The sequence below is a fragment of the Stegodyphus dumicola genome, chromosome X1 (genome assembly GCF_044657685.1).
Source record: "Stegodyphus dumicola isolate Sdum_Otavi_A_Nest chromosome X1, ASM4465768v1".
Taxonomy (NCBI): domain Eukaryota; kingdom Metazoa; phylum Arthropoda; class Arachnida; order Araneae; family Eresidae; genus Stegodyphus; species Stegodyphus dumicola.
In genome coordinates, this window is record NC_140780.1 from 252,708,073 (window position 1) to 252,721,178 (window position 13,106).

Here is a 13,106-nt window from a genome sequence, read left to right on the forward strand (position 1 = left end):
TTTTGGTATGCTTTTTTCCTAATGAAACGTTGCACCCCTTTTATGACCTAATTTTGATTTAATTATAATCTCTTGATTACTTAATTAATCTCGCAGGAAACTGCGCGATTTCAACAATTACTCAGGTTTATCATTTTATATATATTATATAAAATGCTATGCATTTATATATTTCATATATTTTTTCTATTTTTTAAACAGAAAATTTTTGAATTATAGATTAAAATTACCCGATTCAAGACTTTTCATATCACATCTTACAAACTCCAGAAGCAGGCAATTAAATAATCTTTTTGAAATCGAGAATTCTGTTCTGCTTCTCATTTTTAATTTGTATTAACTTATTATTAAAATGAATGATTTACATTCTGGAAAGTTCATTTTAACTCTGGTAGCAAAAATGCAAAGTTTTGGTGATTTAGAGTTTACATGAAAACATACACAGATTTAATCTCGTAAGTAATGAAGGTTAACATATGGTCTTTTTATCGAATAATGGATAATGCCGTCTTACAACTATTACGGGCTCAAAAAACCTTTATGCAAGTAAGGTAAACTGCAAATTCAGTAGTCTTTCAAAATAGAATTGATACATATTAGAAATATTTAGATTATCAACAGTGCTCACTTATTCTGTAAATTTTATTCTGTTTATCATTGCATAGATTTCAAAAATTGGAAATGGTTTGTATAAATGCATTTCCGAGGTTTATTTTCTTTGTGTAAATTCATCATTTCGATGGAAAGTCCAATAAGTAACTAAATTTGCTTACAAAACACTTAAATTAAAGAAATTTGCATACTGAATGACATTTACGATATTGAAGATAAGTTTTTCCTCAGTGCGTCTATCGATTTTTATTTGCTGCATATCTCTCTAAAATGAAGTAACGAATATCTAATAGCCATTTTTTTGCATGACAGCTGCATAAATATACTGAAGTTATAGTTCTTTTACCTGTTCTGAATATTTATTCTACTTAAATTTGCATTTCTTACGAACTCTATTGTCAAAGAAATCGTTTTTCTGCATGCGAAGGAGTGATTTTCTGAGTGATGTTACACACGCAGAAAAAACATGTGACACGCCTTTGGGTTCCTTTCATTTCATGAAAGAGCATGCTTTTCCTTTCAAACATCTGTTTGAAACAAAACGAAAACCCGTTTTTTATTGCTGTATCCTCTTTCTGGAAGATAGTTTTTACGGAACGTATGTATTTCAAAACTAAATTCTGCCTTCGTGTAGATAGTCAGGCGACTTATTGCCTCGTTTTAGTCTTAAGTTTAGAACTAACTTAAGAAAGTTTAAAATATACCTTTTACATTATACAACTCGTGCAGTACAGAATAAGTCACTGCTTCTTGCGGGATTTAATAGAACATAGAAGTTAATGTAAAACATACGTAATTAAAGTATACAGATCAGAAGGAAGTTCTATCGTAAGTTTTTAACTAAGAACCTAATCACGGGACTTAGCTAAGCACCTAAGCGGGACTAGTAAAAGGCAAATCTGATTCAGGTAAATCTAAGGGCTGGGTGCGAACGATGGTGAGAAGGTCAGCGGTTTCTGCCAAACAACTCTCTCTTAACTGGCAAGAACTTTCTTCTTATAGTCATTTACTAATTTGGATCTTGGTGCGATTTGGCTGAAGTGACAGTAAAGATAAAATAAAGTAATAATAAAGTATGGGTTAATAAACGTAAAACCCCACAAGTTTTTACTTAACACGTTGACGTTGGCCCGACCCACCGGTGTGACATACTTGTCTGTTCCGTGGGGTGGTATACTTTATTGTTCCTCGGGGTGGCATGACCCACCGGTGGGTCATGCTTGTATATCAACAAATACGCAGTACAAAATTTTATTTTATTTTAATTATTCAACAGTATAAATTAACATTTCAACATTATAATCAAACATTCAATGCAAAACAAATAACTTAAAATGCAACGTATAAATTAAATACAATTAAATATAATTATTAATTTTTCTATGCAATTTTTTAAAGCAGGCTAAACTTTGCTCTACTCGTGGCGTATTGAGTATCTTTTAGGCTTGCTAAGCGTTTGCAGTATTCTTAGCATCGCTTTCTTGTTTTCATCACGGATCCTTTGTATGAATTTTAATTTTTTTTTTTTTTTTTTTTTTTTTTTTTTTTTTTTTTGTTATTATTACTTCACTAGGGGGATTCACGAAACGGACGGACCACAAAACAGACCGCTAATTCAAGCGCCGCCGTCAACGTGTTAAACTTCTTTCCGATATCTATAAGTCCCCTACCTGTTTTTACGGCAAATTAGAGTAATAATATGTAAATTGTAGGTCCTTCTAAATACTATGTGATTAATTTAAGCTAAAGGAGTAATAATATGCGCAAAGTTAACTATAAGAAATTTATTACCTCGGTAAATAGTATTTTAACACATTTGAAATAATTAAAAAGCGAGCAACACCGTAATAGTGGCACCACTGAGTAAAGGAAGGTTAGGTTAGGTTAGGTTATTTAATTACGGCAAAGCCTCGAGAGCTATCTGCCTAAGGGGAGGAATGCCTTCGTGGAGGACTTTCTAAGGGAAACTGGCTCGTATACACGTTGCACATGGGAAAACCACGAAAACACTCATGCAGACAGCCTGGTTGCGGGATTCGAACCTCGGACCGAGAGTAAAGGAAGAATAACCATATCTCTTCGTTACGTTCATAGGGGCTGACTGGGCTGGCTACCAAAGTGATAAGCAATTTTGATTCATGATAAAGCCATTTTCTATCAAATATATAAGCTATACTTAATAATTCTAGGTACGACTTGCATATACAGTGTTTATACTTTATATAAACAGTTTTATATCTATCTAAAAAGCATATTATATTTAGTGCTATATTATATTTAGTGTTAGTAGATTATGCTTAAATTCATGATTCTAAACGCTCTTTTGAAAGTTGCAACCTGTTTCTCAAAGTATTTATTTCAAACTTATCATCCTACTAAAGGACACTTTTTTCAATTACACTTTCCTTTTATAGTCTACGAAGTGCATTTTGCTACAAAACTGAAAATATTTTTAGAATTTTAATATGCTTTTCTTGCATTCTACTCTTCAGTGAAATTTCGATACCAAGAAATAGTTATCGGATATCAAACGGTTTGTTTATTACGTGAAAGTCTCGGTGCAAAACGAGACATTATGAAGAATAAATGAACTTGATAGAGGAAAAATTATCGAACTAAGAGCAGGTGATTTCTTGTACAACAAGGTCGCTGTTCACGTTTCGGTGAAATATCAATACAATTTCACATACGTAAAGAGAATGGACAAGTGAGGGAAGGGCCGGCTACGCGGACGGCTTATATAGCTGACCGGGTGTTGTTCGGGTCCCGTAAATGTCTAAAGCAGCACTTCCTGGTACCCTACAAAGGTCGTACTGGGAGTTTGTTGAATTTACATTCTACATAGCCATTGACATTGCTACTTAATAAATTAAACGGACATCTACACTTAATACATTAATTAAAATAACAACAAATTAGACATTTAATACAGAGTATAAGAAATAGCTGAACATTATACAACGCGCAATAAAAAATTAATCAAATTACTTTGTAGAGACATTAGGTTATTTCGAAGCAGGAGACATGGAAAATGAGCAATGCCCTCGCCGGGATTCGAACCACGGACCTTTCAAATATGCGTCCAGCGTTCTGACCACTACACCACGAAGGCATGCTAAGAAGGCTGGAGAAATACCTTATATTCTTCCCTTTTTAAACGGCGACTGCGGATTAGGGGATCAATCGCCAAATCCTGGTGGTGGAGAATCATCATCCCCCACTTTTTTTAGTTCGGGCGCCCTCTGTGCCGTGTACGGGCGCCCTTTGTGCCTCTGTGCCCTAATGTAGAAACATTAGGTTATTTCCAAGCAGGAGATGTGAAAAATGAGCAATGCGGGACTCGAAACACGGACCTCTCGAATACGCGTCGAGTGTAGTAATAGCTTAGAGAGAATGTAGCCAAAAGGCAAACGCGCGTTATTCAGAATCTCTGGCTCTCTAAGGAAGTCAGTGGAACTTGGACTTTAATACCGCTCTTACTCATTTGCATTAACCGCGATTCTAAAAACACATTCTGGTAGGAAATTATAAGCAGAAATTAAGAAGGGTAGGAAAATAGCTTTAATTAAAGATAGCTGTTAAAAACTTAGGATAAAACTTACAATTTCATAACAAAAATTACTGTTGCAATACTGTAAACATAGAATACAGAATGCTATATTCATTGAGTACAACATGCTAACTCCAATATAACTTTTCATTAAGTACATATTTTATTGCCCGTCACACATTATATTAAGGGCAGTAGTTCTTTGTATATTATACTGTTTATGACTCGGTGTGGATTATACATGATTCAGATTGTATTAAGAAGAGTGCTACAGAGTACTCAGGATTACTTTTGTAGTATTTAGGACATGGATTACAAATGTGTGTAGAAATCCTATCTTCAGTACACATACTATTCACTATTTTCTTTTCTCGTTACAGTAATTATGTGCCTTCGTTGCAGTTAGTACTGCTGTCAGTATTACAACCACTGTGTATCAGTATTATAGTCCTGGTAGTTCATAGTGGCAGTCAGTACTATTTGCTCATTACAGGGAGTACTGGTGTCATTATTGCGTCATCAGTACTACAGTCATTGTGTTTCATTACGGACAGTACTACAGTCACCGTATTCTGTAATACTATATACAGTGCATATATTATACGGCACAGAGGGACACGCTAATCAGCATGACACAGGTGCCGCTCAAGTGCCTCTAATTTTTTCATTATATTTTTTAAATTTCTCAAGGACGGCTGGCTGCTTGATGAAGAATCGCTTAAATGAGAATGAATAGGAGAAGGTTCATACCATCGATATGATGGACTTGGAAAGGAGAAACTAGAGCTATAACAAAACAAAGGAAGAGGCATGGCACTCACTAGGCATGACAGTGATGTACTGTGACGATTTATAACGCTATCACAACAATGGAGAACTATAATATTTCAGGCAATATCAGTCAACACTCCTGACAGATGACTGCTGCAATGAAGGTTCGTAGTTCGACGTCCGTTTTTTGAAACTTCATTTGAACCTTTATAACATCGAGTAAAATAAAGTTCCTGCAACTTCATCCGACGTCAGCTACTTGTATGAGCCAAGAGCGAAAACACTGGAAAACTGAATAGAAATAAATCCTCTTTCCTGTCTTTCGGTACAATCTCGATACCTATAAAGATCAGATCTTTGTTCACCGCTACAGTGAAAACTAATTCCGATAAGTTTGCATTGTAGAGAGCAATAACTGTTCTAGTGTGGACGGTATGATTTGAAATGGTATCACATGCATTCGCACTAATGGTCTTTTAAAAATCGAAACCTCTGTAAACAGTAAACTCTATATTTTTTTAGAACAAGAAAACTTAACTGTGCTGCTCACTATACACAATATGACAGAGATAATACCTTTCGTCTCTGTGAAGTCTGTGAGCCCATGTTTAAACTGCTGGCCTCATCTTATAGGCATTTTTCCGCCTTTTTAGCCTGCCTTCGTGGTGTAGTGGTCTGCACGCTGGGCGCGTATTCCAGAGGTCCGCAGTTCGATTCCCGGCGAAGGCGTTGCTAGTTTTTCATCTTGCCTGCTTCTAAAAACAACCTAATGACTCTACAATCTGACTGTTGCTGGCCGAGACACTGTAATTTCTTGATGCGTCCTGGCATATTTAAGACATTTTTATCCACAAAAATTGAACTGCTTCTCATGCCTCAACCTTGCAATAAACTTCTATTTAACGCTCCATGTAATGCTTGTGATATGGTTCACCTCTTACCACTAATTGCAATGAAACTGTCTCTATAATAAAGCATAACTGTGAGCACACAGCACTCTTGCAGCGCAATTTTTCTATGTATTCTTGAGAGCTGCAAATTATTTTTAATCATATTCGCATCATATATCATAACTCCTACAGTTATGTTTGCTATCTCATGATCATATCGGAGTTGGCCGCTCGCAAGGATTTGAAGCAGAGTCGAGCTACCAGCGGTTTTACTGCTTGGTGGCTCGTGAGCCAGGTATGCGTAGATTTCTGAGCTTGTTAGGTGAGAAAAGAAAAAGGGAACATTCATGTATTTGCAGTATTTTTGTGGTGCCATATTTTACAACTGCTCTAGTTTTAACACGTGTTTTTAAAATTGCGATTTTTTTTTTTTTTTTTTCCTTTTTCCCTGCAGCACTGATTTTGGATGATTGAGCTTTAGAACTTTGAAGTTCTACCTTTGCCTTCTTTCCCGCCTCACCATTCTGTAAGAAAATATCCCTCTTCGTTTTTTTCCTTGGCTAAGCTTTAGGCAGACAGCTGATATGTTAAGATTTTATTGTATTAAATCATATTTTTATAAATATCACTTGAACATCAAGTATTGCTTCTTCATAACCAAGACTGTTGAGAAACAAATATTTCTTTATAAGTGTAGAATGATGTCATGTAGATTTATAAAACCGTCTTGGATAATTGAAAAAGACGAAAGAGATCTTTTTTTAATAAAAAGAAAAACGAAATTATAATTTCATTGATAAAACTCTTATCAGTAGATAGAAAAGTTGCTTTCTCATATCTAACCCAAAATCAGTGCTCACCATTGACCAAATGGATCCGACAGCTAAACACTAGTAGTTCAGCTCTTGTTCGCATTCGATAAACGGACTAATCGCATTGGCATTTTCGAGGCTTTTCCGAAGTTTGCTGTAAATACGAGCAGTTTCCATCAGAAAGTCCTTCATGAAGGCATCCCCTTTCTAAGCAGATACCTTTCGTCTGCTTTTCCCAGCAAACTTTTAGTTGATTATTTAATATATGGCGATATAAAAAATCTATTTTCTACCATACCACGATTCTAATTTTTTTGGCATATTAACATGATATTATAAAATAAAAACTGGAAAGGAAATCAGTAGCATGCTGTTAAACCGTAATATTACAGTATTCAAATGCATTATTGATGTATATATACTTGTATATATTCTTACCTCTCCAAGTGAACATTTCTCCGCATTCCCCAATCTCTGAGTGAATGAGATATGCATTGAAAGATTGTAAAGATGACGCCGTAGTCAGGTTGCCAACGGGGGCCCAGTGCAGCTGCATTTCATCACTTTCCAACGATACTATATTGAAAAGAAAGTTTCAAAGCCTGTGAGAAAGAATTTAACAACGTGCTAAAAATATTAGGAGAAATTCAAAATCAGTAGTTTGAATTTTTAAAATATTATTTTAGCTTTATAAGAACAAATTTAGAATCATCTACAATAAATGATTTCATAAAAACAAACTTCCAATTCACCTGCAATAAAGCTACATTGTTAAGATAAGTAAGGAGCAATATTTTCACTTTTTCCCCATTCATCATAGAGCCAGTTTCACATATTTAACTTTCGAAAACGTGCAGATTTTCTAACAGACTAGGAGTTGGCAATCATCCAGCTTCTATGCAAGGAAACTTAACAGAAGCTCGTGACAAGAATGTTAATAAATGTTGAAAAAATAACAGAAACACATATCGATACTTTCCGCAATATTTTCGCTGCAAACTAAATCGTATAAGAAACTCAATGTCCTCACTTTATTCAAAGCGCTTTGGAAAGTTTTTTTTTTATTTAGTATGTGATTCTTCTGAATTTCCTCGTGTCCTAAAAAGTAAACATGCACTAATTCAAGAGTCAAATTTATTTTAACTCTATAATTTCCAATAAGCATTTATAGCTGCATAATACGAAAGATTCATTCGGAACTTAATTACAAAAAATTCTTGAAACTAAAACAGATTAATTTTTGTATGCAATAGTAATCCTGAGATATGGTACTAGAAACATAAGTAACACAGAGCAAGGAAGCAGCAGATATGTTTTCGATACTTATAATGATCTGAAACTGCGAAGAAATTTTACAGAGAATAAATGGAAGTCAAAGAACAAATTAAATGAATTATAAAGATGCTTATGGATTAGTGAAGGCAATGGCGATCTTGTTTGGTCGTAGTCGAAGCTTTAAAGTTGCAACATAAATCAAATAAAAAAAACGTAAACTGATAATAAAAAAGAATTGAAATAAAAGTGTTTGGCAAACTTGCTCATAACATCGAACTGTAAGGTATATTATGTCAAATCTTTTAATTTCTTTCAGCATTTTAAAAAACGCTTCATTTCAAAAGTGAAATATGAAATAAACAAGAACAACTCAAATATGAAATAAACAAGAACATATTCATTTGTAAAATTTTAATGACTTGCATAAAAAATAAGTAGCTCTTCGGAATTTTAACGGAAAAATAGTATTACATTCACAAACTAAGTAACTGAAATACTTATTTTGTTATTATACAATATTCATGACAATATTTTCTGTTAAAGGTTCGGTGATTCTGCATATAATTAAAACTGCATTAATACCGTTATACGGTTTATCATTACAAAAGTCATTTGCAAGGCTATTACTTTAAAATCAATTTCATTTATAATTATTCTCTGTTAAAGCAACATTTCGTCATTATAGCCATAGTACGTAATGTCATCTTAATGTGTTTCTTATAGGCGAAAACCTACTCAAAATAATTTCAGATTTCCATTTAAGCATTCCTTCTGAAAATGTACTTTAGAAAACGAATTTAACTGCAAGTCCCCTTTCGTAAAGAGAGTAACAGCCCTTTAAGTAACCTGCTTTTCTTAAGTTCATGAAGGCACAAGACATGCAAAGAAGTGCAGGAATCTAAATAAAAATTTTATAGCATATAAGTTTAATTAAGGGAAAGGTTGAGCACGCGTACTTCTGTTAGGTTTCCTTTCAGAAAAATAAATATATTCCAGTTAAAGTATGCAATAAAATTAATAAATCTTTTAATGCCACCCTTTAAAAAAACTTCCATTTATAAAACTTAAATACTGAAACACGCATAATATACATATAATAAAATATATATGTCAATTTAATTTAGTTACTCGATACATATAGTTGTTTTTATCGACGATATAAGATGCAAGACGTTGATTTAAAATTCATTAGGTAACCTTTTTCGGCTTAATTATCGATTTTTGTATACAGAAATGGCAACGCCCTTTCTTTCCAGTTGCTAAATTTAAACATACAAAGGTTGACGGGCAGTTAAACCAGAAATTATCACCTGCGCCTGAGAGTAGAATGCGGTTATATCAAATAATAAAAAGTTGTGGTTATCATTTTGTGAAGGATGAAAACGAAAGCATCTCTAAAACGCTGGTTAGAAATTATTCGTTGTCTTGTGTTGTTTCACACTGTCTTGAATTTTCAGCTCTGCTACCTCATACTCTGAGATATTCTCTCTAACTCTTGATATAGGATTTCCATATAAAATCGAGATAAAAGTCGAATGTAAGTCACAATACTCCAGATTCAATAAATCCGTCTGAATTTGATTTTTACACTAAATTATTACAATGTAAGAAACCTAACTCCCTTAAATCTTAAACTCTGGCTCCGTGAAGATGATCACGCTACATACCGCCCCATTTTAACCTCTTAATAAAGTAGGAAAATAATTTGAAATAAACCTTTTTATTAGTTCATTAGAATGACCGTTAGTTATGCAACCTGTGCATAAAATATCCCCGCACCTTGCAGGAATAACAGAAACAAACTTAAAGTAAAATGGAAAGGATTGAAAAATGATATTTTACGAGTCAAAACGCTACTACAAGCTTTGGCTCTGGTCCTCAATTTATGCGAGCAGTTACGGCTAGTAACGTCAGAGCCGATTCAAGCAATTCAGATTTTGGAAGAAATAGTAGCAAGTTGGTCAGCGATAGCTTCCACAAGATCTTTCTCTCTCTCCTTGTAACTTTATAATTCTATAGCCCACCAGCGGCCGAGCGGTAAAGTCGCTGAACACTGGTAGTTCGGTCCGAGGTTCGAATCCCCCGAACGGGCTGGCTGCATGGGCGTTTTCGTGGTTTTCCCCATGTGTAACGTGTATACGAGCCAGTTTCCCTTAGAAAGTCCTCCACGAAGGCTTCCCTCCTCTTAGGCAGATAGCCCTCGAGGCTTTGCCATAATTACACACACACACATTATAATTCTATATATTAACTAATTTTTATCTAGGTGAAAGCCAACGAAAGAAGTGACAGTAAAGGCAAAACGATAAATAACGGTTAATAAACATTAAAACTCTGCAACTGCAATTATGTCTTAACATAGTAATGGTTCTTACAAAGTTGCAGAATTATTTGAAAGTATAGTAGCCATTTGTGGTGAGCCATTTTTTTTATCTTTTAATTCAAAAATATGTAGCTGACCTTGCGATGAGGCAATGCAGCATCTACCATAAAAACGTTTCTGATCATGAGCAAATAAATAAACCTATTGAAACCGTTTATAAGTTATTTTTCTACTAAAATTAAGCATTAACAGTTTTCCAGGCATGTTCCAAATCAGAATAGAATTAATTTTATGTATTTATATAATAACTCATTTATTACAGTGACTAATTCTAAAAACATATTTTTTATTATTATGTATTTAAATTTGAAATATATATTCTCATCAATTATTAATAGACGTCTGTGGACACATCTGAGTGTTTATATTTTTTAATATAGAAACCGCAAGAAACAGTTACAATAAACTTGCTTAGAAACTGCTGAATGGTATTCCAGAAGTTAGATTTTTTATGTGCAAAGCAAATGTGTTCATTGGTGGATGAATTTATATGAAATAGATGTGAGGTGTCTCCAAATATGAACATGCCAAATAAAATTATACAGAATTTAACGTAGTTTTTGAATAGAAACAGAATAAAAAAATGCAAGAAAATTAATAAAAGTCTAGCAGCAACAAAATATGGAGAGAATGCTTTGGATTCATTTTTTATTCTACTTGGCAAAATATCAACTTCAGCGTGCTAATGTAGAACACTTAGGAAGAGAGATGGAAAACGAAATTTTTATAGCCACTAATTCATTTCACATGGCTGATACTCATGTGGATATGCAAGTCTAAAATTTATTAAAATTTATTTAAAAGCTATTTTTTTATTTCTGTACTAAACTGTTTCACAGATATACATTTCCACAATTTTTAGAAGGTTTACTGATTATGATAAAACAACAACGGCTTTCTATTATGGGAAAAATATTATCGATAAACTACAAACGCAGAATATTTTTTCTCTTGAAGATAGCCGCATAATTCTAATAAAAATTACTTCTCTTTATTCTCGTCTCTTCCCGGTGATCTTCTGGAATTAGTTTTGAATTCAAAAAATAGTAAATATTATAATTATATTATAGATAATAGAAAAAAACGAAGCACTTAAATATAAGCTTTCTGTTACTTGTTGAATAAGAACTCGAATTTAAGCATTCATAATTATTTTTCTTCAAATTATATGTTTAAGGATCTAAAATACGACAGATACGTTGAGTAATCTTAAATGGATCCTTAAATTGTCCTAATTTGTTCAATACTTTGTAGAGTCGTTAGGTTTTTTTTTTTTTTTTTTTTTTTTTTTTTTTTTTTTTTTTGGAAGCAGGTGACGTGAAGAATGAACAATGCCCTCCCCGAGACTCGAACCTGGTTAGGTTAGGTTATTTTAATTACGGCAAAGCCTCGAGGGCTATCTGCCTAAGGGGAGGGATGCCTTCGTGGAGGTCTTTCTAAGGAAAACTGGCTCATATACACGTTACACATGGGTAAAATCACGAAAACACCCATGCAGCCAGCCCGTTCACGGGATTCGAACCTCGAACCGAACTACCAGTGTTCAGCGACTTTACCGCTCGGCCGTTGGTGGGCCGACTCGAACCTGGATCTTTGTAATACGCGCCGAGTGTGCGACCGTTACATCAAGAAGGCATGCTGGAAGGAGAGAGAAAATACATTATAATTTTCGAAAGGTTTCAATTAAATATTGTAACGACACTTTGCTATCACGATAAGTGATGCATGTTCGTTACTACAATTAAGCTGCGTTAAAGAAAGTTACATTTAAACATGAACGCAATTAAGAAATTAACTTTTCCCTTCACTTTGCAAAAAAATCTGATTTTTGACCAGTGCGTAGAATATATATAAAAAGGTATACTTAAGACAGTCAGAGTTCACAAGTACAGGAGATTCCACATGATATTCTGATATTATTTTACTCTCGAAAATTCATTTAAATCAAACACGTTCTGTTAAAGTTTGTTAAACACGTTTTGTTTGTTTGTATTTTCACGAACAGAAAAAATTACTCCTAATTCTGAATAATTCAGGAACACATGAAAAGAGGGATATACATTACGGGAATTGGAGAAATAGTAATGCATGAATAATCGAATAATATACCTGCCCGTTGCTTAAACTCAGGTAACAGGTTTATGTAATTATATATGTGCAACGTGAATATGAACAGTATTGAGATTTTATTAAGTAGTTCTCAACGCAGACAACGCTCCTAAAGTCGAGCTCGCTGTATGGGAGTTTTCGTGGTTTTCTCCCATGTTGTAATGTGAATATATAATCAATTAATAAACCAACAACTTTAATAGAGGTATAAGAATTGTTTTAAAATTAAACATTTTCTAGATAAAAATTAAAATGATTGTTTTTATTCTAAGTCTATTAAAACTGGGGGAAAATATTTTTAAAAAAAATAACTTACCGCTTTCGATAGCAAATGGACATTTAGGATTATCGAAAGGAAATATTTTCAGATTTCCTTGGCAGTTAATAGCAATTGCCCTTCTGTAAACAAAATAAAATGTCTTTACTTTTATATCTAGATAAGGAATATACATAAACATCAATTTTTGAGTAATGTTTTATTTAAGTATCTCTCTTTAGCTCTTGTTTATTACACAAAATTAAACTGAACAACTACAGGAATCCTGACTGCTAAAAATATGAACTTCTTTCTAACCAGTTCACGAATCGTAAAATCGTTTATTTAGCTCATAAATTATAATTGTTGCTTGCCCTTTCGGTTTAGTAAAAATGAGCTACTTATTTAAAAATTATAATTCGACACCCTTTTGTAGAAATATGGTTCA

At 33.6% G+C, this 13,106-nt stretch overlaps 1 protein-coding gene across 1 annotated transcript in view; it reads right to left on the reverse strand.

Annotated features, from left to right (window-relative positions):
• Window positions 1-13,106, reverse strand: part of LOC118195482 (glutamate-gated chloride channel-like) — an 84,933-nt gene that overhangs the window by 11,241 nt on the left and 60,586 nt on the right. Inside the window, exons 6-7 of the mRNA XM_085807487.1 lie at window positions 12,719-12,801; window positions 7,074-7,211 (exon numbers count right to left, since the gene is read on the reverse strand). Of these exons, the coding sequence (XP_085663613.1) occupies window positions 7,074-7,211; window positions 12,719-12,801 (221 nt within the window). The remainder of the gene's footprint in view (window positions 1-7,073; window positions 7,212-12,718; window positions 12,802-13,106) is intronic.